Source organism: Hyperoodon ampullatus (genome assembly GCF_949752795.1).
Source record: "Hyperoodon ampullatus genome assembly, chromosome: 2".
NCBI classification, from domain to species: domain Eukaryota; kingdom Metazoa; phylum Chordata; class Mammalia; order Artiodactyla; family Ziphiidae; genus Hyperoodon; species Hyperoodon ampullatus.
In genome coordinates this window covers 3,037,301-3,063,218 of record NC_136915.1, presented here as the reverse complement: position 1 = coordinate 3,063,218, position 25,918 = coordinate 3,037,301, and the positions used below count along the sequence as shown (strand labels likewise).

The 25,918-nt window shown below is 56.1% G+C and overlaps 1 protein-coding gene across 1 annotated transcript in view; it reads right to left on the bottom strand.

The window, feature by feature from the left end:
- AJAP1 (adherens junctions associated protein 1) overlaps positions 1-25,918 on the bottom strand; it is a gene marked incomplete at its 5' end in the record, with an annotated part of 116,138 nt that overhangs the window by 36,801 nt on the left and 53,419 nt on the right. Inside the window, one exon of the mRNA XM_079696925.1 lies at positions 23,798-24,600. Coding sequence (XP_079553051.1) covers positions 23,798-24,600 — 803 coding nt within the window. The remainder of the gene's footprint in view (positions 1-23,797; positions 24,601-25,918) is intronic.

Genomic DNA, 25,918 nt, shown 5'->3' with positions numbered 1-25,918 from the left:
AAGCGCACAGCTCAGTGGCATTAAGCACATTGACGCTGTTGTGCAATCATCGGCACCATCCATCACCAGAAGTTTCTTATCTTCTCAAACTAAAACGCTGTCCCCATTAAACACGGGCCCCGCATCTCTCTCTCCCAGCCCCTGGGCCCCACCCTTCTATTTTCTGTCTCTATGAGTTTGATGACTCTAGGGAAGACATGTAAGTGGAATCGTACACGATTCGTCTTCTTGTGACTGGCTTATTTCACTGAGCATAGTGTCCTCAGGGCTCCTCCATATGGTAGCAGGCGCCCTTCCTTTTATAAGGCTGAATAATATTCCATTGCATAGAGGGACCAGTTTGTTTATCTGGTCATCCATCCATGGCCACTTGAGTTGCTTTTACTTTTCGACTGTTGTGAATCATACTGCTGTGAATATGGGTGGACAAATATGTCTTTGGATCCCTGCTTTCAGTTCTTTGGGGTCTCTGCCCCATCAGATCCTGTTCACCTTCCAAGTTGAAGGGACCTGTGCTCTGTATGGGGACACCCACGCTGGGGGAGGGCCTGCATTAGGGGATCCCTACACCCCAGTAGATATCCAGGTGCCAAGGACGCAGGAAGAGATGCTGGACTCTGGTGGGGAGGCAGAAAGAAATGTGCCTTTGACCAGATACACAACTCAAAGTGAGAGACGAGCGCCGCCGTGAGCCTCCGTGCCGTGAGGAACAGAAGTCACGTGTACAGAAGAAGCTGCTGCCTCCCTCCCCATCCTTAGATGGCTTTCTTCTTTTAAAAATATGCTCTGAGGGTCATTTCTGTGCAGTGAGAGAACACGGAAAATACCAACAACTCGTGTGAAATACCAGCCAAGATGACTCAGTAAGAAAAAATAAAATGCAAATTGATCTCTGCCTCTTGGGAACTGATTTAAGAATCTGCTCAAAATCAAATTAACTTTTTGACTTATTTCCCCAGAAAGCTCAGGAGGCAGCAATGAGACCTCAAGTGAACACTCACCCGGGAAACACAGGGGTGTCGGGTGATGGAGTCACCTGCTTTCCAGGGCCTGTCACCTGGCTGTCGTGTGTATGGAGGGGAGAGGCTGTGCTGGGAGGGACCGGTTCCCCAAAGCTGGCAGGACCCAAGCCCGTGGCCAAGCAAGATCCATTTGCTTGACGGGCACCTCGGCTGGTCCCCTGTGTCATTCAGCTCCCGGTGTGTACCAGCAGTCTCAGGCTGGTGATGATGGAGAATCTGTCCAGCCACAGGGCTTTCGTGCAGGTCCTGCCCATCTGCGCTTCCCCTGCATCCCTGCACCGGCACCCCGACCTGGCCTCCTGCTCCGGCGTCTCTCCTGAACACAGCAGCCAGAGTAAACCCCGAGAACAGAGGTTGGATCTCGTCGCTCTAACCCTCCAGGGCTCCTCCTGGTCTCTGGATCCCGAGGAAGTGCTGCCCGTGGTCTGAACGCCCTCCTCTTCCCCTCCGTCCTGCACACTCTGCCCTCCTCCCCACGCACTGGCTCTTCCACCTCTCCGAGGACCCCGTGCTGGTCCCATGCAGCCTCCAGGGCTCGCCCCTTCCACTGCTGCCTGGTGACCCCTAACCACTACACCCCTCCCCGGCCACACTGACTCCCCCATCAGAAGGATATTCTTCTTCTGTAAACTCAGCCTCAGTGTCCAGTGTCCCGCATGCTCACCATGGTTTGCAATCATGCATTCGAGTGAATTCCTGTATAATCCCCCTTACCCTCTAAGGAGAGCAGGGCCCCACCTCTCCAGGGCCCGTCACTAGGCTTGTGCATAGTAGGTCCGCAAGATCTGATTCTTGTTGAATAAAGTCTGTGCTCCCTGTTGGTTCTGACCTTCTTCTACTCCGGGGCAGACGTCCTGGCTCCAGGCCATCCTAAGTATGATGCTGCAGTGATTCTAGGACCCTGGTGTTGGGTCTAACTGCACCTCTAATAGATGACAAGGAGAGAAACACCACTTTTAGGGAGAAGGAGTAAAATCTGTCCCCAGTACTGGGTGAAGCCAGGGCTAGGAGCTCTCGTGTCCTCAGGTGGGCTCCCTGCACATAGTAGGGGTCTAACCAGCTCTCAGGACACGGGTTCTGGGTTACCCCCAAACACACACGGCACCCCTGACCTCGAGTTCACGGCTTCCTCTTTTGGCCTCTGGGAAGAATTATACTGAGGTGGCTGGCATTTCTTTCCTTCTTCCCAAGCCCAGGAAAATGGGCTTCGGGGGGCCAGGACCCAGCAGCCTGGACCTGACTCCATGCGACGAGCTGACAGCCACGTTGACAACAGTGTAAAGAGAGAACAAAGCGCCCGCCTCTGCCAAGTCCAGGTCATCATCAATACTTGCAATTTGTGGGCTTGGTCAGGGCACTGGGCAGAGGCCAGGAGCAGGCAGGCCTCCCCCCTTACCCCAACCTGTGGCTCTGCCTTCCAGCCCCTCCCCGCCGGTGCCTGGGCTCCGACCAGAGACCCGGGGGCCCATGTGCTCCATCCACTTCCCGGCGGTAGCTACAGGCTGCTAAGGGACAGGCGCCTCTCAAGAAGCAGCTCAGACCATCCCCACTTTTCAACAATGCAAAAATGGGTAATAACCCCATTTGCCCAACACCTGCACCACTTGGGTCTACTTGGCTTATTCCTTCCTTCCCAGGATGCTGGATCAAGCGAGGCTCCTGCCTGACAAGGGCCTGCAAACGAGCCCTCACAGGACAAACCACCCAGGCCTTGCTCCACACCCAGGATCTCTGGGACACCCGTGTCCCTGCAGAGACCTAGGCGGATCCCACCTGAGCTCTGCACCCCAAATTCAGAGGGGCTCCCCCGCCTGCACCCCCAGTGCACACGGCTGGGGGGCAGGGGGCTGAGCGACAGGGGCACGCTCTTCATTAAAAAATCCTCTGGGAGATCGATTTTTTTTAAATTGACTGGAGGAGGGAGGAATAAATTAGGAGTTTGGGATTGACATGTACACACAACTATATATATAATAGATAACCAACAAGCACCTACTGTATAGCACAGGGAAGTCTACTCGATATTTTGTAATAACCTATAAGGAAAAAGAATCGGAAAAAGAATACATATATATGTATTTGCTATACACTTGAAACTAACACGATATTGTAAATCAACTATTCTTCAATAAAAAAATATTTTAAAACAGGGCAAAAAAATCCTGTTCGTTTACTTATTTGATAGATACTATGGGGCACGGAGGGTGCAATTTCTCTCGATATGTTATATAGGGTGAAAAAAGAAAGCGCTTATCAGGGCTCTGCTCGGAAGGGGCTGGGGGCTAACTGGGGAGGGAGGGCCTCGTTCCAATCTTCTTTTGCAGTAATTTCTGTAGCACAACAGGGAAGGCGACCTGAGCACAGAGAGAAGGAAGGGACTACTTCTGGCCACACGGAATTAGAGAGAGATTTGTGGGAGGGGAGTGTTTGTGGGAGGGGAGTATTTGTGGGAGGGGAGTGTTTGTGGCCAGTGGCTCTGGATCAGGGCAAGTACTGGAAGCAGAGGTAAGGCTCTGGGAAGGAGGAGGGTCCCTGGAGGCCATGTGCGGAGGTGACCACAGCCTTGAACCCGGTTAGGGAGCATGGACTTTTCTCGTATACAGTGAGGAGCCATTGATGATTCCTGAGCAGGGGAGTGGCAATGTTGGATCTGGCCGCTGCGTGCAGACTATGAAATGAATGGAAGTTTATGAAATGTATGGAATAAACCCCGTTATAGTTCCTCCCGTGTGCCAGGCGTGTTCTGAGCACTTTCCAAGTATTAACTCCTGTCGCCTTCACAACACTATGAAGCAGGCATTTTTCGTATCCCAGTTTCACAGGTGGGAAAGGTGAGGCACGGCGCAGTCAGGCATTAGAACAAGGACGCAGCGGAGCTGGTTTTCAGACTTGAGGAGACTTGGCCCTCTTCTCCTAAGCTCTGGTTCCCTGGATTGGCTGGGGGTGGCCAGGCAGAAGACAGAGAATTAGGGCCTTTAGGAGACAGCTCAGGCAGAGCCAGCCACTGACCCAGAGGCACTCGGCGGCCGGCCCCCCAGCACAACACGCCTGCCTTGGAGCACCTCCCGGGCCGTCTGCGGGCAGGGTGTGTGGCTTGTGACAGGCTCCTCTAAGGCAGAGCCCCAACCCTGGGTCCCCAGCCGGGCCCCTGCGTGCCTTCTGGGAATCACCCATCCCCCTCTCCCGGAAGTGACAGTCAGGACGGGAGACAGGCTGTCGTCTGGTCTGAAGTGATTTGAGCCCAGACTGCCCCTCTTGGCTTCTCCCTCTAGCAGTAAGGACCCCTGGATCCCGCCGGAGGCCTTGGGGGGAGCCCCACGTCCACTGACCAGCTGAGCTCCCTCCACCCGCCCAGTGAAGACGGGCGGCAGCTCAGACAGCAGACGTGGACAAGCCGACTTGTGACGGGGACACAGAGGGAGGGGGGAGGTGCGCTTGAGGGCCCTGGGGGCAGAGGACGCCCCTGGACCCTGGAACCTGCGCTGAAGGAGGTGAGAAAGTTGACGCCTTCCCCACCCCACCCCCACCTCTGGCTCCTCCTCAGGGCCGCCTCTTTTCTTCCTTCCAAGAACACCCACAGAGAGCTCATGCACTGTACTGGGCATCACCCCTGTGGGTCCCTCTGTCCAGTGGGACATGACCTGAGATCACGTGACAGCAGGGCTGTTGTTCGTTCATTGCCCCAGGACGTCGGGCTGGGTCCCCAGGCAGCTGGGGAAAGGGAGGGTGTTTCCCAAAGCTGATGCAGGGGTGTTGCTATGTCGGGGCGTGGGGGCTTTCCTGCCCCTCTCATGCGCCTTTAGCCCCCTCCCTGTCCTCAGAGGCTCTAACCGCCTTTGCTGGGACCTCCCAGGGCCTGCACCTCCTGGGGAAGCAGCAGAAGCTGCATTTGGGCTGCAGAGTGAGCAGCTGAGAAGGGGCTTCCCAAGAATGGCCGAATAGGTCAGGAGGAAGGGCAGGCCAGGGCCCCATGCGGGGGGATGGCGGGGAGGGAGGCTTAGCCAGGCTTGGCCAAGGGATGGCTGACGCCACACGTGTGCGTGCTCAAAGGTCCAGGGTGCCGGGAGCAGCAGGCCTTTGGGGCCAAGCAGTCTGTGACTGTCACAGACCCCTTGATCTCTTTTAGTCTCTATTTCCTAATCTGTGCGATAGACTCCAAAGAGTTGTTGAGAAGATTGAAGGAGATAAAGCCCGGGGTAGTGCAGTGCATTACAGTAACATCCCTGAAGCCTGGAATCCTGACTCCATCCCTTATAGGCTGTGTGACCTTGGGCAAGTCACTTAACCTCTCTGTGCTTCTGTTTTGCCACTGCCGAACAAGAAGCAGAGGCGTGTCTGTCTCCCAGAGCTGCTGCGCCTCTTACAAGACTGAATTCAAGCCAAGCACTTGGAACCTGGCTCTTGGTGGGTATGAGATACGTCTAATTATTAAGAGTGAAGGCAGGAGTTGCAAACTGACCCCCTCCTTCACTTTCTGGGGCTCATCTCATGCGTTGCTTTCTTCTAAGAAGGTGCGGCAGCCCAGCTGGCATCTTTCTTTCTCCCCCTCCAGAACAAGTGCCTGGGGTTCAGGAGATCTGCGGGTCTGTACGTGGATGTTCATTGTCATGGTTGAAAGGGCCTTTTGCAAATGGCTCCCGTGTTTCCCTGGGCTGAGCCCCGTCGGCACTTGGACCTGAAGGGTGATGAATGCAGCTAACTGGAGCACTGGCAAGGCCCGGCTCGCGCGGCCCAGCCCTCGCGTGAACTGCTCCGTTCGGCTCTCCCCGCATCTCCTTTGATCCACCTTTGTAAGGGCATCTTGCCCTAGAATTATGAGCACGGAAATCAGAGCAAGAATCTTCCGCCTTCTATTTCTGGCTCTGACACAGACGACGGCGTGTGGGCAGATCACAACACCAGAATCTTCTCTGGCATCTGGGAAACAGCACAAGTCACAGTGGCCTTGCCCGGCCCTTGTCCTGCCACCAATGGGGGCTGGGGGAGGCTCACCCCGGACCACTCAGGGGCAGCTCAGGACGCCCTGGAACTTCCCCACAGGTCGTGCCCAGTGGATTTCCTGTGCTTGGGAGCAGGGTTAGCTCTCCTCGCTCCGTTCTTCCAGAACAATGCAAACAGGCTTCTCGGAACAGGGAAGGCAGCTGCTCGGTTGTACTTGGTTCCCACTGGACTAGTCACGTGCTTCGTGAGGACGGGGGCAGAGACTACTCTGACGACTATAAAGGCCCCAGCTCCTAGCACAGAGCCAGGCACTCGATATATTCTGGTTGGTTGAATGAATGATTTCTTGAATGAAAGAACGAGCAAATGGGGTTCGCCTGGGCGTTTCCTCCCGACTGGACGACCTGCTTCTACACCCAAGATCTGGGGATGGTGGTTCTCAGGGCAGCTGGGACCCTGGGCAAGTGCAGACCCACATGTCCCCAGTGGAGGCAGTGCGAAGGGAGCATTTCATGTCCATAAAAAAATAAATCAAGTGGAAACCCTGAGCCAAGCCCCGTGGGGCCCTGCTGCCTCCCAAGGGCCTCCTGAGAACGCAGGGGAGATGATGATGGCACACTGTAACTCACCCAGAGTTCCAGCATCCGTTACCCACATGCTGAGGGAGGTCTGGCACGGAGGTCATCCCATTTTACAGATGTGCACACAGAGGCCCAGGGCCCCAGGCCCACCCCAGGCCCCGCAGGGGGCCAGTGAGCTATCTCAGTCCTGTGCTGCTTCTACGAAGCTGCTCTATACCAGCTGGCATCGGGCACCGTGGGGCACCTGGGATGGGGGTGATACTCTTGTTTATAGAAAGTTCTAGCATCGATGAGTATGTCTGTGAGCAGAGCGTAAATCGGAGTGGACTCCCCGAGGAGCCCCAGCCATGCATGGCACAATTTCCTGGGCTCCAGGACTCAGGTGAAAGCCGGTGGACCAGAGCACGAGCGGAAGCAGAACTGCCAGGCAGGGAAGCTTCCCTCCAGCAACTGTGTGCTATTCCTCCACCCCACCTCCTCCTGGGAGGCTGGGCCTTGCCCAGGTCGGCCACGTGACACCCTAGCAGGGTCCTAAGATGAGATGGCATTAGGGTCCCCTGGACCTGCACAGCCTCTTCGGTACACTCTGACCCCAAGGGTCCTACATCACCATGCAGCCCCCTGCCTCAGCCTCTCTGGGGAAAAGGGGGACACAGCTGTTCCCAAACCTGTGTGTTAAGGGCCCTCTGAGCAGAGGTTCTGGCTGAAAGCCTTGTCCTTGTACCCTCGGAGGCTGTGGAAATGCACCTCATTGGCCCCAAGAGGGAAGGCACGCTCACATCACTCCCGCCCAGTGGGACCTTTCTCCCTAGAGGGCACGTCCCACGGCCATCCCAAGGCTCTGGGGGCGCCCTCTCTGTTACTATCACAGCTGAGATTAGAAGGGGGTGCCTTGGCCTCCAGGGAGGGGTCTTGGAGGATGGGCAACGTGGAGGGGATGCTGCTGGCGATGGACATCCCAGGCCCCTTCATGGTGAATGCAGAGAACCCTGGCGCCCTAGGACGGGTCGGACCCGAGGAAAAGGGGGGAGCAGGGTACCGTCCCAGAGCCTGGCTTCGGCTTTCCTCTAGAAGCTGCCAGCCTAAGAGGCTACTGTGTGAGCACCTCTGCCTTTGTCCCAGGGCGGCCGGGAGCCTGTAGAAGCTGGTCCTTCTGGAAATCCATGCAAACAGCACCCCGTGTCAGAGTGAGCTTGCCCCGTGGGCCTCCGTATGCCACCAGCGAAGCTTTGGGGTCACAGTCCCTTAAACCACCTGCTTCTTCCTCCTTCTCAAGCTGACTTGACATGATGACTGCCTGACCAGGCCCATGGCCCCTCGGCCTGCCTGCCTTGTCCTGTACTTTTCCTTTCCTTCAGCTTTATTGAGGTATCATTGACAAATAAATTAAAATATATTTAAAGTGTACAAGATGCTTTGATATCCTGTACTTTTCTTAGCTCTCGGGGGACACTTAAAATGCCAAGATGAGGCCGCAGTTCTTCCCTGGAGATGACATCTTGAAAGACTCTGAGCAAATGTCAGCTCTTCAGTTACTTCAAAAAACAATAAAATGTTCTCATGGTAAAAGCATCTGCAATCTCCTTTAAATTTCGGAAGCTGAATCTATGAGTGAGACTAAGAAGAGATACCCAAGGGTGAAGGACATACTTTCTCCTTGGAGGAAAAGGAGGAGTGCAGGCAAAGTTTGATCCAGCCAGGGAGGGGACGAGACCTGCTCAAGGACCAAGCGTCAGAGGGGGGCTGGAGTGTCTGTTCTTCTCTGTGCAACTCTGGATGCCCACCTCCACCCTGCCCCTGACAGGTGCTCCAGAAATGCTTGCTGCTTCAGGAGGATGGGGCTGCCTCCATCTGGCAGGTGTGGGCTCAGCACCGCAGGACAGAAAGGGCTGGTGTTTTCCTCCTGGGGAGATGCGTCCTCCCCTCTGGCTCTGGCCTGAAAGGCGGGCCTCAGGTTCTGCGGTGCCATCTCCAGCTGCAGAAGGGGGAGGCCCCGCATCGTTCCTGCTGTCTGGACCAGCGGGAAACACGGCACACCTTCCAGGAACTGACATATCCAGCAGGGGAAACAGCGGCTGGTGTTTTTGCTTGTCTTTAAAATTTGTAAGAATGAGATGAGATCAAGAGAAGGTAAACGTTTTCCCATCATCCCGCTTCTTCTCTAGGTGAGCTGCAGATTAATCCCAGCTTCTGGAACAGCTGTGCCAAGCTCGCTGCCTAGAATTCTCTTTCACTGTCTTGTAGAGTCGTTTTTCCTCCAAAGCCAAAGTCAACAACAAAAGCAACCTTTAAAAGAACCTCTTCCCTAAACATGCTGCAGACATGTTTCTCTTCCTCCCCATTCCTCCTCTAATAGGACGTTAAATAATCCACGTGTGGTCGAGGAAATCTTCCAGAAACGTCTGTCCTCAGGGATGGAGAGCCCCTTCCCTCTGCAGCCATCTTGCCAAACACCCCCTCCTCGAGGATTTGCTCTCATGGGGCTACACAGACAGGAGAGAGGAGCTGTATTTGGTTGACAATGGGGGGCAGAAAGAAGGGGGTACTTTTATGGGTTGGACTTTGTCCCTCAACAAAGGATGCTGAAGTCCTAACCCTGAGTACCTGGGAAAGTGACCTTATTTGGAAAAAGGGTCTTTGCAGATATAATCAAGTTAAAGATCTCAAGATGAGATCATCCTGGATTATCTGGGTGGGCCCTAAATCCAATGACAAGCATTTTGAGTGGACTTGTGTCCCTCACAAAAGCTATATTGGAGTCCTAACCCACAGGACCTCAGAATGTTCCCATATTTGGAAATAGGACTTTTCAGAGGTCATCAAGTTAAAGTAATGCCCAGACCTCATGCTCCAGCTGGACCACCCAAGTGCCCCGGTGAGTGTAGTGACACCCATGGGGACACAGACCCTGTCGAGGGTTCCTCCCACTCTGACTGGCTCCCCTGACACAAGAAAATGGAGATCTTGTCAGTGTTGAGGTCAGGAGCCAGGCCATTTATTCATTCACTGGAGGTGCTATTTACAAGTGGGAAGCCGAGATGGCTGAGTGTATTAATTAAGGATCCATCTCTAGGTGTTGATGCGTAATTTATTTCAATGATTTTTTCCCCCAGGACACAACAGAACAATGGGCTCCAAGCTGGCGAGGTCAAGAGGAGCAGGAGACTGGGGGCAGCACCCTTGGGTTTCGCAGGCCCCATGACCATCAGGGGCTGATGGGGAGATTGACGGGGGTCCTCAGGACAGAGGTGACAGGCCCAGCGAGGCTGGTTCTGATGACAGAGAGACCACAGGACAGTGGGCTGGGGGAGGAGAGGGTCCCGGGCCCAAGGTGGAGAGGAAAACTCCATGAGGAGATATGGCCCAAGATGGACGTTTCCAGGAAAGTTTCTTCTGTGGCAGAGCTGGTGCTAAAATCCGTGTTTCAGGGGAGTTGAGTGAGTTCACTAGGATGGGGGACTCAGTCTCACGGCCACGAGGAAGTGACGCCTGGAATGAGCTGCATGTGGGGCCTTCCCTAGTCGGGTCTCCAGATGAGCACCTGGCCCGGGTGTAGGAGGTAACCAGGAGCCTCAGAGCAGTGAGACCTCTGCCCCCAGCTTGACACCTCTGGAGCCCAGAGCCCATGAGACCCCAAGCAGAGGACCCAGTGAAGGACCCACAGAAACTGACAAGTAGGTGGTGTTAAGCCCCTGAGCGTGCAGGCTTTGTTACACAGCACAGATGACTATTACAGCCTGGAAACTGGGATGCCTGTAAGTGGCTTTGAACGAGTGAGTGCATAAACAAATGACCATCAGGGTGATGGGTCCAGGTGGGCGGTCAGACAGGAGGCCCATCCTTCCATGGCCAGTGGTGTCCCTGCCTCAGCCCATTCAGAGAGAAACATCAAGCCCCTGGAAACTTCCATCTTGGGCCACATCTCCTCATGGAGTTTTCCTCTCCACCTTGTGCCCAGGACCCACTCCTCCCTCAGGAAGCTCCTGAGGGACCAGAACCCAGGAGGCCTCCTCTACCCCCACCACCCTCCCAGCTGCCAGTTTCTTAACTCAGGAGCAGAGAGGTGCCTGTCCACCTCGGGGGGATGGACAGGGATTTTAAGTGTCTCGATGGTGATCAAGATTCCAAGGATAAACTGCAGATGGGAAGAACCGATATCTGGGGATCTGGTCAGAAGGACAGTGGGCACGAGACTTCAGGATATCCCAGGAATGTAAAGCCTCCCTGCCCCCCTCCACCTGCTCCAGGTGGGGCTGTCTTGCATGGCGTCCACCCCATGGAAGCTCATGGCAGTGGTAGGGTAGATTAGAGTGTGTTCATTGCCTGGATGCTTCAGTTTTCCTAATAATGGACTGGAGGCACCAGCCCATCCTCAGCTGCTTGCCAAGAAACCAGAGGAGCTGAGATGCTGCTGGCCATGCATCTTGTCGCCCTCGATGGCTCATTGTCTCCTGAGCCTCTGGAAACAGTGCCCAGTCTGATATCCACTGATGTGTCAGCCCTCCACTGGCCAGAAGTGCACCCCAGTCTTGCCAAGCAGGCAGCTGACCACTGACCACTGTTTTGAATGCAGCGCCAGCCCTGGGCCTGGGGTCCACACACCCTGAATGTCCACCCACGTCCGGGGACAGAATGTGATTTCCAATATAGCCTGGGCCTCAGAGGGAAGAGTGAGGGACTCGTTTCTAAGTCTGGGTCCAAGTCTCAGCCAGGAGCAGGGCCAGTCCTGGCATGGCTTAGAGAAGACTGCTAAAAGGTGCGCTCCAGACGGCCCTTCTGTGGCTGGCAGGGCCTCCAGCCTCGGGCAAGGCTCTCACGGAGGAGAAACTGACCCCTATGCCTGGAAGGGGCTGACGTTTTCATTGGCTTCGGCTTCGAGGTGGAAGGCAGCAGAAAGAGCCAGGGGTGCTCTGTGAACTTGGTGATGTTTTCCCCAGAACCGGTTTGACTGGGCAGGTGGAGGCTGCAAGGCCCTGGCAGAGGGGATGCAGGAGTTGGTACAGGGTGGCAGCTGGGATGTACTCTTCCAGGTCTGCTGAGCCGCAACCTAACCAGGTGAGGACACCGAGGTTACCTCACCAGGTGGGGGGGCCACAGGTGGGGTCCGGGTCATTGCCAATGTCAGTGTGGACAGAAGCTGGCTTGCACATTTGGGGGTAGTTCTCCCGTGGCTGCTGTTGGAACTTAGAGAAACATCCAGACCTGCTCTTGACCAAGACCTCCACGTCCTCCCCACTTCCCTGCACAGGCTCCAGCCCTCTGCCTGCTTCTGCTCTTCCCACCCTCAGCCTCACTCCTGCCAGGCGGCCTCCGCACTTGCCCCTGGAAGGCCCGGGCCCACATCTCCCACCCCCCAGACACCTCCTTCCCAGCAGCTCACAGGCCCCACCTCCATCCGAGCCGATCTCCGTGTGCACCTGCCCACCGTCTGTCCACGCCTGAGGGGGCACAGCCTCCTCTTCACGCCCCTCAAGGCCACTGCCCACTCGCGCTGGCGCAGGTTCTCAAGTCAAAAGGGGGGGTGTCCATCATTGGGAAAAGCAGGGCTTCCAGACCTGCCTTCCCCTCATCACCTCCACTCTCTCGACCGAAGCCCAACTCACCCGCCCTCTCCACTGAGCACAGACGTCGGCCTCCAGCCACCAAGGCCAGCCCCTCGTCCTCTGAGGACTCTGCCTCCACAGTATCTCTGTTCTCTCCCCACCGTGAGTTTTCATTCTCTGCCGGACCATTCGCGCTGGCAGGCAGTGTGCCTGAACGCTCCCTCATCACAAACAGCAAAACAAGACAGCGAAGTCTGTGTCGCCTCTGTGGTCCTCTCCCCTCCACTCTCCCCTTTCCCCTGCAGCCCGGACTGTGCAAAATCTCCAGCTCCACCCTCTGCCTCTGCTTGTTCACCCCCCGCCCCCTAATCCGCTGCACTGGGGCATCTTCTCACCAAGCTTCCAGTAGTCCACCCCTGACACAGGACAAGGGTGGCGGTCCCTTGGTTCTCACCTCCCTGGCCTCCCAGGAGCTCTGACACTGGACCACGTTCTCCTCCCCCTCTGTCTCCTTCTCTCCCTCCTCCCTCCCCCTCCCCCTTCCTCCTCCCTCCCTCTTCCTCCCCCTCCCCCCCCTCCTCCCCTTCCTCCTCCCCTCCCTCCTCCCCCTTCCTCCTCCCTCCCCCTTCCTCTTCCCTCCCCCCTCCCCCTTCCTCCTCCCTCCCCCTTCCTCTTCCCTCCCCCCTCCCCCTTCCTCCTCCCTCCCCCTTCCTCCTCCCTCCCCCTCCCCCTTCCCCTCCCTCCCCTTCCTCCTCCCTCCCCTTCCTCCTCCCTCCCCCTTCCTCTTCCCTCCCCCTCCCCCTTCCTCCTCCCTCCCCCTTCCTCCTCCTCCCCCTTCCTCCTCCCTCCCCCCTCCCCCTTCCCCTCCCTCCCCCTTCCTCCTCCCTCCCCCTTCCTCCTCCCTCCCCTCCTCCTCCCCCTTCCTCCTCCCTCCCCTCCCTCCTCCCCCTTCCTCCTCCCTCCCCCTTCCTCCTCCCTCCCCCTTCCTCCTCCCTCCCCCTTCCCCTCCCTCCCCCTTCCTCCTCCCTCCCCCTCCCTCCTCCCCCTTCCTCCTCCCTCCCCCTTCCTCCTCCCTCCCCCTTCCTCTTCCCTCCCCCCTCCCCTTCCCCTCCCTCCCCCCTTCCTCCTCCCTCCCCCTTCCTCCTCCCTCCCCTTCCTCTTCCCTCCCCCTCCCCCTTCCCCTCCCTCCCCCTTCCTCCTCCCTCCCCCTCCCTCCTCCCCCTTCCTCCTCCCTCCCCCTTCCTCCTCCCTCCCCCTTCCTCTTCCCTCCCCCCTCCCCTTCCCCTCCCTCCCCCCTTCCTCCTCCCTCCCCCTTCCTCCTCCCTCCCCTTCCTCTTCCCTCCCCCTCCCCCTTCCCCTCCCTCCCCCCTTCCTCCTCCCTCTCCCCACCCAGGCTTCCATGTACCACCCTCCTGCCCCCTCCCCCCCACCTCCTCCTCTTGCTCACACTTCCTGGACTCCCCAGGGCCCTGTGTCCATCCCCGTCGCATGCTATCCACACTCTCTCCAGGTGATCTCAATCCTCCCCACCCAGACATTGGAGGGCTTTGAGTCTCCACTCCAGGCCAGACCTTCCCCAGCTGCAAACTCACAAGTCCAGAAATCCACAGACGTCCCCACCTGGACAGCGCACTCAGCAGCTTGACCCCAACACGGCTAAAGGGGCTGACATTCTTTTCCAATCTGTGCCCGCCCACGCTGCCCCGTCTCAGTCAAAGGCACCACTTTCAACTGAAGACACGAGTTGCTCAGACCCAACACTTGGAGGCCTTCCAGGTTGTTCTCTCTCCTCACTTCCCCGTCCGATTCTTCAGTAAGTCCACCCACCGCCAGCCTCCCCTCTCCGCTGGGCTGCCTCCATCACCCGCGCTCCTGTCCTTCCCCTACGGTTGCCCTCCATGAGCTTCTGTGGGACCACAGCGCTCTGTTCACCCCATACACTCAGGATAAAACCCAGAGCCCTTACGGCCGCCCCCAAGCACCCCGTGACCTCGCCCCAGCCACCATTCTGACCTCCCCGACTCCAATTCGTGTGACCCGCCCACCAGCGCCCTTCTGTCACTCATCACATCACAGGGTTTCCTTTGCCTCCACCTTCCATTTCCCCGTCATTCCCTCCTTCTCATCATTCGGGTCCTCGGGTGGGGAGGCCTGCCTCCCTGGCCACACTCACCCACCCACCCTGTGTGCACCCTCCTCGCATGCGTTCGTACGTGGGGTTTCCTTATTTGTGTTTGTACGTGTGTCTGTCTGTCTGCTGCCCCCGGAGGGGACAAAGACCGTGTGTGTGTTGTCTTTTGATGTCACTGCAGAGCCTGGAACATAGTAGGTGCTCAGTAAACACTTGAACTGAATGAACAAGTGAGTGAATGATGATCTACAGGGATGAGGCCAATGGGAGCTCAAGCATTTTGATCTCTGACTTGTCTGTGAAGCTCAGTTTATACAAAGGAAACTTGCTCCAAGCCCCAGTGGCTCCCAGGGCCTCTGGGCAGCTCTGGCCTCGTGGGGGAGGGGCAGTGAGGGTTGGGCTAATGCTCTCCCCCCGAAGGCCTGCCTACCTCTCCAGCATTGCCAGGACTCGGGGCAGATGAAAAAATCTGCAATTTTCCCTGCCTCTGCAGGAGAAAATCCCCAGGCACTGCCAGCCCCAGCCAGAGCTAATGAAAGCTCCTCCCATTGTAGTGGGTTCAATGGCACCCCCCCTCAAAGACAGCCATGTCCTAATCCCTGGAACCTGTCAATATGACCTTATTTAGAAAAAGGACCTTTGCAGATGTAATTACATTAAGGGTCTCAATATGAGACCATCCTGGATTATCAGGGAGGACCCTAAATACAACGACAGGTGTCCGAATAAGGAGAGACACAGACACAGAAGGAATAAGCCATCTGAGGACAAACCCGAGATTAGAGGGATGCGGCAACAAGCCAAGGACACCGGAGCACCCAGCAGCTGGAAGAGGCAGGAAGGATGCTCTCCTAGAGCCTGTGGAGGGAGCCCAGCCCTGCCCACACCTTCATTTTGGTCCTCTGGCCTCTGGAACTGGGAGAGAATGAACTTCTGTGGTTTTAAGCCCCCCAGTTTGGGGTGATTTGTTGCTGCAGCCCCAGGACACTCACACACAGAAGAAAGCTTCTGTGTGTGGCACGCAGGTGAGGGTGAGGCCCAGGGATGCCTAGGACTGCAGCCTGGATTCTCGGGGGGCAGGGGCACCTTGGAATGTGGGGACACATTTGGTTGTCATGATGACTGGCATCAGCTGAGCAAGGCTGCGATGTTACCCGCCCTGCAGTGCAGGGGACAGATGTGCTCCCCCAGGGACGGCCCGCTGTCCTGTGCGACTGTGAACATCCTGCCACACATTGAGGCACATTCTGAATGCTCTGAGCCCAGAGACCCTCCTTCGCCTCCACGTACAGACCCAGCGTATTCTTTGCATGATTTTAAGGAGCACCGAAGTTTCCCTGAATGCAACCACCACGCACATCAAAAGGAAGCTGTATTATTTTTGTCCCCAAGGTTGCAGAGAGCTGCTCATCATTTCAGAAAGTCACGTGCTCTCAAGGCCCAGAAGACACACCTGTCTCAGCTCGTGTTGGCATCATGTTCCTGGTGATGCCCTGGTGGGGGGGAGGGTGCCTTTGACCACCTCCTTACGCTTCCCAGTGAAGATGTGCACAGACCAGCCTTTATCATAAGTCACCTTCCTCTGTGTTGCCTCTAAATCACACTCAGGGCACCATTCAAGTGCTTAGAACCACTGCTTTCGGCAGGCTCTATTTTCTATGAAAAGGTAGGTGCGTTGGAAGTGAGCTAAGGGAGCATTTGCAAATGTGTATATTTGGAACTCGGGCTGTGCGTCTGGATGGTCAGGGGGCCTGCCCTAGAGCCCCGGCACTTCCTTCTGCTGCCCTCTGGCACCCTCCTCCCAGCCCAGCTTTCTCCAGCTGCCTCGTCCTCCGGGGTGGCCCCTCCTGCCCCGTCTCCACGGCGGATGCCGGTGCCCTCCTTCATGCGGATGGGGGATAGAGAAGAGGACCCAGGTGTGCGTCTCTCAGGGGCTCCGCCCTCGGCCCAAGGACACACCCCTGGAGTCCTGGCCAGGGCCCTAGCTGCTGGCCTTTCTGGGCAGTGTGTGAAAGCACACCATGTGGGCATCTGACCCTTCCACACACCCGCCCCCCCGGCCTAGGCTTTGCTGGTGGAGACCCCCCGCTCCTGGAGCTTCTTGAAGGCCCAAGAGGACAGGGAAGGTTCTTTCATCACTGGACCTCACACATGGCCCAGAAAGTGCAAGCAAGTAAGACAATCGGCTTCCTCTCGGACTTAGGACCCCTGTCCCCACCTCACTCAGGATGTCCTGAAGCTTCAGGCAACAGGGGTGTGTGGTGGGGAGGGTCCCCACAAAGTCACGGAAAGGGCCCTGGCCTGGGGGTGAGGAGAGCTGGGTCCGGGTCCACCTGCCCCCCGACTCTCGATGGCTGAGCCTCCCTCAGCATCAGCACCACCCCCTGCCCCCCAGGCCAGTTTTGAGAACGTGAGAGTGAAGCCGAGCTTGGAGCATGGCAAGTCCTTCCTGGGCTATTTATTGGGGGAGGGCTGTGTTCCAGGGGGGTCTGGAGAGAAGTAGGCTGTCCTCGTGCAAAGGATGCTCCAGCTCATTACCTCCCCTTGGTGTGATGCCCCCCAAAACACACACAGGGCTGCCGATGTGGCTCGTTAGGGGGTTCTGCTGGGTTTCCGGGGTAGGTCTGATTGCTGAAAGCCTTCCAGGGCAGAGAAAGGTCACAGAAGAGCTAGAACAATTCTGGCTGGGTACCTGCACCTAATACCTTCGGGCAACATTTGACGGACACAAAATAAGTAGCACTTTCCCAGCACTGGAGCCATTCCAACCCCCAAGGTAGCCACAAAAGGAGGTGGACTCCATCATCAGCTCTGCCCCGGCACTGCTGCAAGCTCCGCGCTCCACTGGGGTCAACACGGTCAAGTCTCAGGACGGCCTCGTGAGGTGGAAAGCATTTCCCAGTTCTGCAGGCAGGGAAGCTGGGACTCCCCGAGGTCAAGCGCACAGTCGAGGACACGCCACTGGCCCGCAGGTGGGCCGCCAGGGCCTGGGGCAGGTCCGGTCAAGGCAGGGGCTCTCCCCACCAGCCCCAGCTTTGTCCCACACACAGCTCCCCAGACAGACTCGGCATCCCTGCTGCCAAAGGAAACTTCTGGAAAGGGAAGCTGCATCCTCTATTATCACTGATCATCACCTCCTAACCACAGACTTCAGGGCAGAGAGTCTCTGAGCCACATCGAAAGCAAAGACTGGAGGTCTGGTTTTCCTGTCTGACCGTGTGGCACATCCATCACCCGGCTGTCGGGGCTGAGTCTCTGGAACTGGGCAGGGAGCTCTGGGGAGCCCTGACCTTCACTGGGAACCTACCTGCTGCAGAGGTGACGGCACTGTTTCTTCCCCAGGTGTAATCACTTGGGCCCTTTCACGTTAGTCACTGTAACCCAAGACCACTCCTGGGCAGGGGCAGCGGACAGAATGGGTGACATCTCACCCCAAACAGAGGCTCTGAAACCCTGTCTCTAGCAACCACCCTGCTGACCCCAGAGCCTGCCTGCGCCCGGGAACTGCTGGGCCCACTGCCTGGCCCCCGGCTGGCTGGTAGGCTGTTGACCCTGTAAGCGGGGAATGCCAAAGCTCTCCAGGGCTCTCCTTTCACAGATGACAAAACAGGAGGGAAACGGCACCAAGGCCGTTCTTCTGGTGCTCGGCAGAAGGACACATGCCTCTCACGTTGCTGTATCAGTTCAGAGCTGGATCAGGGACCCCAAGGGTTTTCTCTTCCAGATCCTGTTCTAGAGGTGAGAAGACAGTCCTGGGGTCACACACACCCCCGGGCTCCCTCTACCAGGCAGGCCTCTGGGCTTCCAGCAGTGCTGGCCTCCCTGGCCTCTGCCCCTGTTCACCCTCCCCGTCCATCAGGACTCTCCTCATTCACCCCTCCTCCCCCATCTGTTTCCAGAATAACACCTGAGCTATTATTGCCTATGTGGTGTTTGTGACATTTCCTCTCGCGCCCTTAACTGTCATCTGTCTCTTGTGCCCTTCCCTGTCTGGCTTTCCCAAAGAGATTTTTAAGCTCCTTGTAAAGAAGGCACAGGGATGGGTTTTCCACCCCCCGGCCCCTCCCCACCCCAAGGTGCAACATTTAGCGTCAACTAAGGAGTGGATGGTTCTCTGTGCAATGGATCAGAAGCCAGAAACTCTGAGACCAGTTCTCTTAACATAGTCAAATCAAAATTCTAAAAATGATGTTCTGTCTAATATTTAATTTCAACACTTAAAATCATTCCCCTGTGAGTGGATGAAACCATATACCACTGTATATCAAAAACATCTGTGAGTGTGGTTCCCGTGGAGGGGTGATGCATCCTACAGGGGTGTGTCTCCTGCAGTCCCCCAGGCCCTGGATCACCGGCAGCCCCACCGGCACCCTTAGAGGACACTGGTTTCCAGGTAGAGGAGGCATCAACTCAGGTCTCTTCCTGCATCTTCTGAGGGCCTGGGGAGGACAACAGCCCAGGGTGGGTGGAGGGCCACCGCTCACAGGTAGAAAGCGCAGGAGTACGGCCACCATGGTTTGGGATAAGAATTAAAGAAACTTCCTGATCCCAAAGTGCTCTTAGAAGGGGAATGAGGCCCTGAGGGAAACAAAGAGCTTAAGAAGCACTAAATGCAGTAAGTTGGAGCAGGAAGCATGTCAAGGGAATAAAAGGAAGCCGGTGATGGAGTCATCTCCAGGAGAATCCGAGGCCGGCTTTAATGAGTCAGCTCATTTATCCACTCGGTGTGAACACAGCTTTGCTCAGCAAAGGCAGGGGAGAGCTCAGGGAGGCTGGACAGGTCCCGGCGCCGTCAGCAGACACACATGATCCCACCTGTGGCCAGGACAGGTCACCCTCCAGAACCAGAGCTGGCAGGACAAGCCACACCGCATCCATACGGAAAGTCCCAGTGAAGACCCCAAAGACCAGCCTCGCTGTCTACAGGGTTTAAGATGTTTAGGAAAAGCTCCACAAGCTCACTTGTTCGTTGATGCTCTTAGCCCAATTAAGCCACTCAAAATTTTGAAGTTCGTGAGTCATTTGCTTCAAATATCTTTAAATTAAGGACAGATTCATTTCCCTGGTAGCAAACACCCAGCAAGTTAATTAAAAGGGGCTCAGCATTTAAACCGCCATCGCAGCTTTAAACAGAAGGGGCGGAACATGTCTCTCTCCATCACATCTGCTTCTCTCTCCCTTCCCCTCCGATCCCGGCATTTAGAAACTACTCCATCATCATGGGACTTGATCCCAAGGTCTCCCCGCTCCCAGCTCAGGTCATCGGACCATCAGGGTGAGAGAAGAGGACACCAGCCCGTCCCACCAAGAGGACACTGAAGGCCCCCTGGTGACAAGGACAAAGCAACCTGGAAATCATCCTTGGAAACGCGTGAGTGGATTCCAGTGTAAAAATTACCAGACAGAACTGGGAGGACATCTGAGCCATCGCATCCTTGAGCTGCTGGGTGTCACAGATCTGTGATTGATCCAGATGGGGACAAATCTCGAATGACAATGGGGACCTTGGCCCTCCTGGGCAGTGCACCTTCCCGGAGTTGTGAACACAGGCAGGTGGGGAAAGCGTCAGATGTGTCTGTGCAGGCAAGAGCGGGGGGCCAGCAGGCAGGGTCGAGGAACGTCAGGTCTGGGAAATCTTTACTGAGCAATAACTGCAGGCCAAATGCCCAGGAGATCCCGCAGTGGGCAAGCGTGGGGACTGAAACCAGCTGACTTAAACTGCCCACAGCTCCCTTTATGAGGTTTAAGATTAAAGCCCAGGAAATGACTTTCCGTTTTTCCATTTTTCTCCTGGGAGATACTGTAATTCCAGACTCAGAATACAACCAGCAAGAGAGCTTTCACTGGAGAACAGTGCTTCACTGTGGTGAGCCCTCTTTTCCCGACCTCAGGTGAAGTGCTGACCGTCTGACGCTCAGCCTCTGCCAGCACCGTGTGAGGCTGCAGCTCAATGTCTTGGTGAACCTGAGCCAGGTGATTTTCCACCCCAAGCAGTTCCTGGCTAAGCATCATCTACACCTCTGCTCGGAGCACCAAGGTCAGGGATGAGAGTGTGGGACCTCATCAAATGACGTCACCATGGAGCAATAAGCCGGTGACAGCAAATCACCACAAGGACAATAATCATCATTGTCATCACCATCACCACCATCACCAGTACCACCAACACCATCATCTCCATCATCATAATTACCATCGTCTACATCAACTCCATCAAAACCATCATCATCACCATCACCAGCATCATCATCACCATCATCATCACCATTTTCATCAACACCACCAGCACCATCATCTCCAACATCATCACCATCATCATCACCACCATTATTTCCATCATCATCATCATCATCATCATCATCATCTCTATCATCATCACCACCACCATCATCATTATCGTATTAATAGCAGCAAACATGTCCTGAGGAACTTTTATGTGCCAGGCACTGAGCACCTGGCAGGTACTATCTCACTGAATCTTTACAACATTATGAGATTTTTAATTCTGTAATTCCCACTGAGGCACAGAGATAAGAAGCAAGCTGCCCAAGTTCACACAGCTAATACAAATGAAGCCAGGAATTGGCAGGCAGGCTGTGGCGCTCTCAACTACCACACTAAAACTAGGAGAGATTTCCCAACCACCTTACGTGGAGCGTGATTCCTGCTCCACGTCAAGTGGGCCCTTAGACAATTCCAGCAGCTTTTCCATATAATGTTAGCTCCTGACAGATTTCAGAGTGCCCCAAATCACCAGCCACCTACCCTTTCTACACCCACCAACGCCTGTGCTATGGACAGACAGGAATGTTTAGACATTTCCCTTCTAAACATTTCTCTACAGAAGCAAAAATAAAACAACTTCCCAAATCTGATTCCAAAGACATTCTTTTGACCACAGAATTGACTTATCAAATTCTTCATATCACTTCCTAAAGCCTAATTCCAGACTTTGGGGCACCCCCCAGCTGTGAGTGGGCAAATCTGGGTCTGTTTGTCCTTGACGCCTGTAACCCTCTCCTCAGAGTCACTCTTGCTGGGTATAAAAACATCTGGCACGGATAGAGGAGTCTTAGTTGCCAGGCACCATGTTTTGTACTTGGGGTTGATTTACTGAGACTTCACAGCAACCATTTAGGAGAGAGATTTCTAAACTTTCATAAATGAAGAAAGTGTAGCCAACAGAGAAGATAACTTTCCCAGGGTCAGCCAGCTACGTGCAGCAGAGCCCAGATTCACACGCAGATCTGCAGCCTGGAAGCACGTACCGCTCACCGTGGTGCGCAAGGCCCCCCAGACCACAGCTCTGGGATACCCAAGACCACCCTTGCTGCCTTAAATCTTGTCGGAGAAGTGTGAGTAGCAGTCATACTCCAACGAGTTGGGGGACCTAGGTCTACACCTGCTGACTAGGGGGATTTGTAGGACCCCGGCCTAGGCTCTCAATGCCCTGGGGCTTGGATCACTTATGTAGGACCAGCTGAGCTTTGATGAGCCTGGTTGTTAGGGGAATCAGCATTTCCTCTCTTTCCTTGCCTTGAACTCGAAGCTGAGGACCACCGGCTGCCCCAACTCAGCGTCCAGCATCACTTCCCAGAATGAACATTTCTCTGCATTAGAAACAAACACACAGACTTTCCCCCTTTTAAATTTGTTGTGCAAAACAAATTAATCTAGCAGCAGGTTATATTATGAAGAACCATAAATCTTTTCCAAGATAAGCATCTGTCAAGCTGGATTAGCAATATCCAATGTACTATGAATTAATTTGCTAAGCCTTATAATGCTGTGCTGGGCATTTAACTTTAGTAATAACAAATGTAATTTGGAAGAAATGGGAACTCGTCTTCTCATCCATGTCTATATAGAAAGTGACGTAGGCAGAGGAGATGACAATAAATGAGTGCACCACTAAATTCTATTATGATGATGGCTTGCGAGTTTATTGAGGTAAAAACGAATGCTTTGTAAATTGCTCTTGGGCGCCTGGCACGGAGAAGATGAATGGCAGGGTGTGTGTGTCTCTAGACCCCAGAAGGGGGCTATGTGGAAGACAGCTGAGGCACAGCCCTGCAGACCCTCTCCCGTGACACTCCCATGCTCACAGCCTCCACCCCTCCATCCCGACCCCCGGACCCTGGCGCTGAGATGGAGCTTGGCTTTGCTTCCACAGATATGTTGCTCTCTAGGGAAGGATTACGCAGAATAAAAACTGCAGTTCTCTTATCCAGGTGAAGGAAGGAAGTAGGTCATGGAACAAAGGCCACCCACTCCATGGAAACCTGTCCAACTACTGACCATACCCTGCCTGCCGGCCGGGATACAGAATGTGGTGCACACACCGAGTGCAAGGGACAGCATGGCAACCTGGCTGCGGAGGGACCCTGACGAGCAGTTCTCTCGTCCTCTGGGCTCTGTAGAGGATCCATGTCAGGCCCAAACCCTGAGGAAGTGGAGAAGCAAGCCAGGGGTGGAGGAGGCTGCACGGTGCCCCCACCCCTTTGGGCTCATGCCCTGGAACTTGCATCCTGTTTTGCAAGTCAGCAAATACTGCTGCTAGTCTAGGATGTGCAGGCATGGACACAATCTGTAAACCTGGGAGTCATGGTGGGGTATGGGGCCATGGCTTGTTCACAGAAGCCAAGGATGCTGGCAGTGGGTGGGAACACAGGGGTCCAGGATTCTGGCTGTCCCCTGGCTGGCCTGAAGCTGGGTACATGCAGGGGGCCTACCAGCGAAGGGACAAGCTTTGGCCTGGGAGATTTTCAAGGGCTACTCCTTTCAAAGCAACTGGAGGAGTTACAGGAGGAGAAAGAACAACAAAACGACGTTGCAACAAGATATTCCAAAGCCAAGAAATGCTAGTTGTCTACACACACCTAGAATGACACGGGCAGGAGAACCAAAGCCATCTGTCTGATCTCCATCCTCCAAACACCTCCCAACCCATCTTCAGGGACAAGGCACCTCCCCCACCTGAGTCAGTGCGCAAAGCCTCAGCTAACACCACAGGAAGCTCCTCCTGATACACGGCCTCCGGCCCTCCTGCTGTTTAAGGTAATTGCTAATTCTAGGCCAGTCTGACAGTTGCCCCTCCTTAGGGCCATACCCTTGAGGGTTTCTGAAGACGCCACCTACCCAGTCTCCATCATCAGCACATGTGCCCACATCTAACTCCCAGGCTGGCCCAGGAGCAGAAGTCCTGCCATTCAGGAAGATGTTTCCCTGTGTCTGGTGGGGCTCAGACACCCCTACACAGGCAGGGTGGGTACAGTGCCCACTTCAGGGCCACCTCTAAGGAGAGACCCTCTCCCTGCTCCCTTCCAGCAGCTGGAAGAGCCTGGCCCTTCTTTGCAGAGCACAACCCAGATTTGCCAGGACATATACATGTGCAAGTTCACAGACACACAGCGCTCCATCTTCCCGTGAGGGGCTATGGCTTTAGGTTCCCTGCTGGGAAATGAAGAGTCTCACAAAACAGCATTACCCGGGCACAGCTCAGCAACCCTCCTAAGCCACACCCTTCCCCCTCCAAATATCCCCCCAACCCAGCCCCAACCAGAAAAGAGGTGGGCGTACCTGAGGTCTCCCCCAGAACCCGCGGGGGCTTGCTGACTTTGCCACTGTCTCTGCTGGGACTGGTGGAAGGCTCCGTTGTGCTTACCCCAACCGGTTTCCCACTCCTGGGGTCCAGGGGCTCGGTGAGCCCCTGAGTCTGCAGTGTCACGGAGGTGGCCGTGGTGGCAGTGGCGGTGGCGGTGGCCACAGCTGTCTTCCGTGTTTGGAAGATGGAGACCGTGGTGGGGCCATAAACGCCTGGAAATGTATTGGATTCCGGGGCCTCCTCCTCCCCCGTGGGCCCCCAGGCAATGAACTCCGTCTCCGTGGTGGGCCTGCTGCCTTGGAAGTCAAAGCTGTTGAAAGCAGGGCCCTGCAGGTGCCTCTTCCCCCGCCGCAGGAGGGCCTGTTGGTCCGTGGGAGCTCCACTGCCCCCCGCAGAGGAGGAGGAGGGGCCCAGGGAAGGGCTGGATTTGGCAGCAGCTGGGGGCTTGGCCAGCCCCCCTTTGGGCCCCAGAGCGGCCACCTGGTCCCTGGGTCTGTGCGCCCGTCGGGCCCGGGGACTCAGCATCTGCCCGTGACTGTGACCACGCTCCAAGCGGGGCGGCCGGGGGCTCCATACGGGCGCTGGGACCCGGGCGGGCTGTCCGCTCTTAAAACTCCACAAGCGGGGCGGCCGGTGGGGCAGCCGGGGCAGCAGCCGGAACTCGGGGCCCGGGCCCAGGGACTCGCACGCGGGCATATCCAGGGCGAGCTGAAACATGGCTATAAGGATCCAAGCATGGCTTCCTAGAGAGCAGCCGGGCCAGCGGATGAACATGGAACTGCGTGGGAGAGAGAGAAAAGCATCAGTGGGGGGCCCTCTGCCCGGGGGGCGCTCTCCACCCCCCACCAGGACGAGGAAATGCTCTTCTTGTAATGAGCGCTAATCCCAGCTTCCAAAGGGGAATGAAACCCTTCATTAGTTCACTTCAAAGGCCGACTCGAGCGCGGTCTGTTAGCATCTTAGAAGCACAGGCCGAACCACATGCGCTCAGGACCCGGCTTCACCTCCAAGGAGCTTGCCTGCACATGGCCGGCTGAGGACAAAGCGTCCGCTTACAGGAGGGAAACCGAGTCTCCAAAGCCCCCATCTGTCAGCTGAAGAGATGACCTCACGGGCCTTCCATCCCCGCTTTGCTCTGACCCTTAATAAAACGGAGGCACCAAGAGGGGAGGGAATGGCAGGGCTGGAACGTGGTCCACACCCTGGGTCCAAGGCCTGGGCACTTCCCTCTAGGTCACAGACGTTCGCGGTCCGAGGTGGGTGATGCTAAGCCTGCAGCCGGCAGTCCCGAGGTTTGGAGGGACAGGGGTTTCAGCCTGTGGGGCTTCACGTGGAGCAGAATCCCAGCATCTACTGCTCCGGGCCAGGTCCCGCGCTCTGCCATCCCCACCCTCTGCTGCCTCGTATCTCAGTTGAATGTGCCGATTTGAAAGCAGGCTCATGGCCTCAGATGCCGTTACACATACACGGGGAAAGCTGCTGGTCTGTGGCCTCCTCTGGATCTCGCTCAGGAAAAGACACGCTGCGGGGAACCTGAAAGTCCATCAGGGCGCCCACTCTGCCCAAGTGCTTGTTCTGCTGATATTTTTCTCCCGTGCAGGTGCCCTTGGGAACCCTGTCCTCTATCTACCTCCTCAGCGCGGGGAGCCTGGGGAGAGCGCCCCCGCACGGCCTGGCGAGGGCAGCGAGGCTGAGCCCGCCCTGGGCCTGGCGAGGAGAGCCAGGGGAGGATGCAGTGCACATGGAGGGTGGGGGGACCCGCGCCCCGCGCCCTGCCACCGGCTTAGGTAACTGAGGACCTGGGACAGGCGCCCTTCAAAGTCAGAGCTCGTCAGCAAGGCCACGGCTGGAAATTGACACGAAGCCAGAGCTTAGGGACGGTCGCAGGTGGGGGTGGGAGAGCATGTGTGTTGCACTGAGTCGTCAGCCCAGAAACACTGTGGAACCAGGCCTGGGGAAGCGGAGTTTGGCAGGTTTTCTTCCAAGGGTGTCACGTGACTTTAAAAGGGACTGAATCAGTCCGTGTCTGTGTGAGCGCGTCCACGTGCCTGGGGCTGACTTTTCCCTCACTGACACTTAGGAACGTGCTGTCCCCC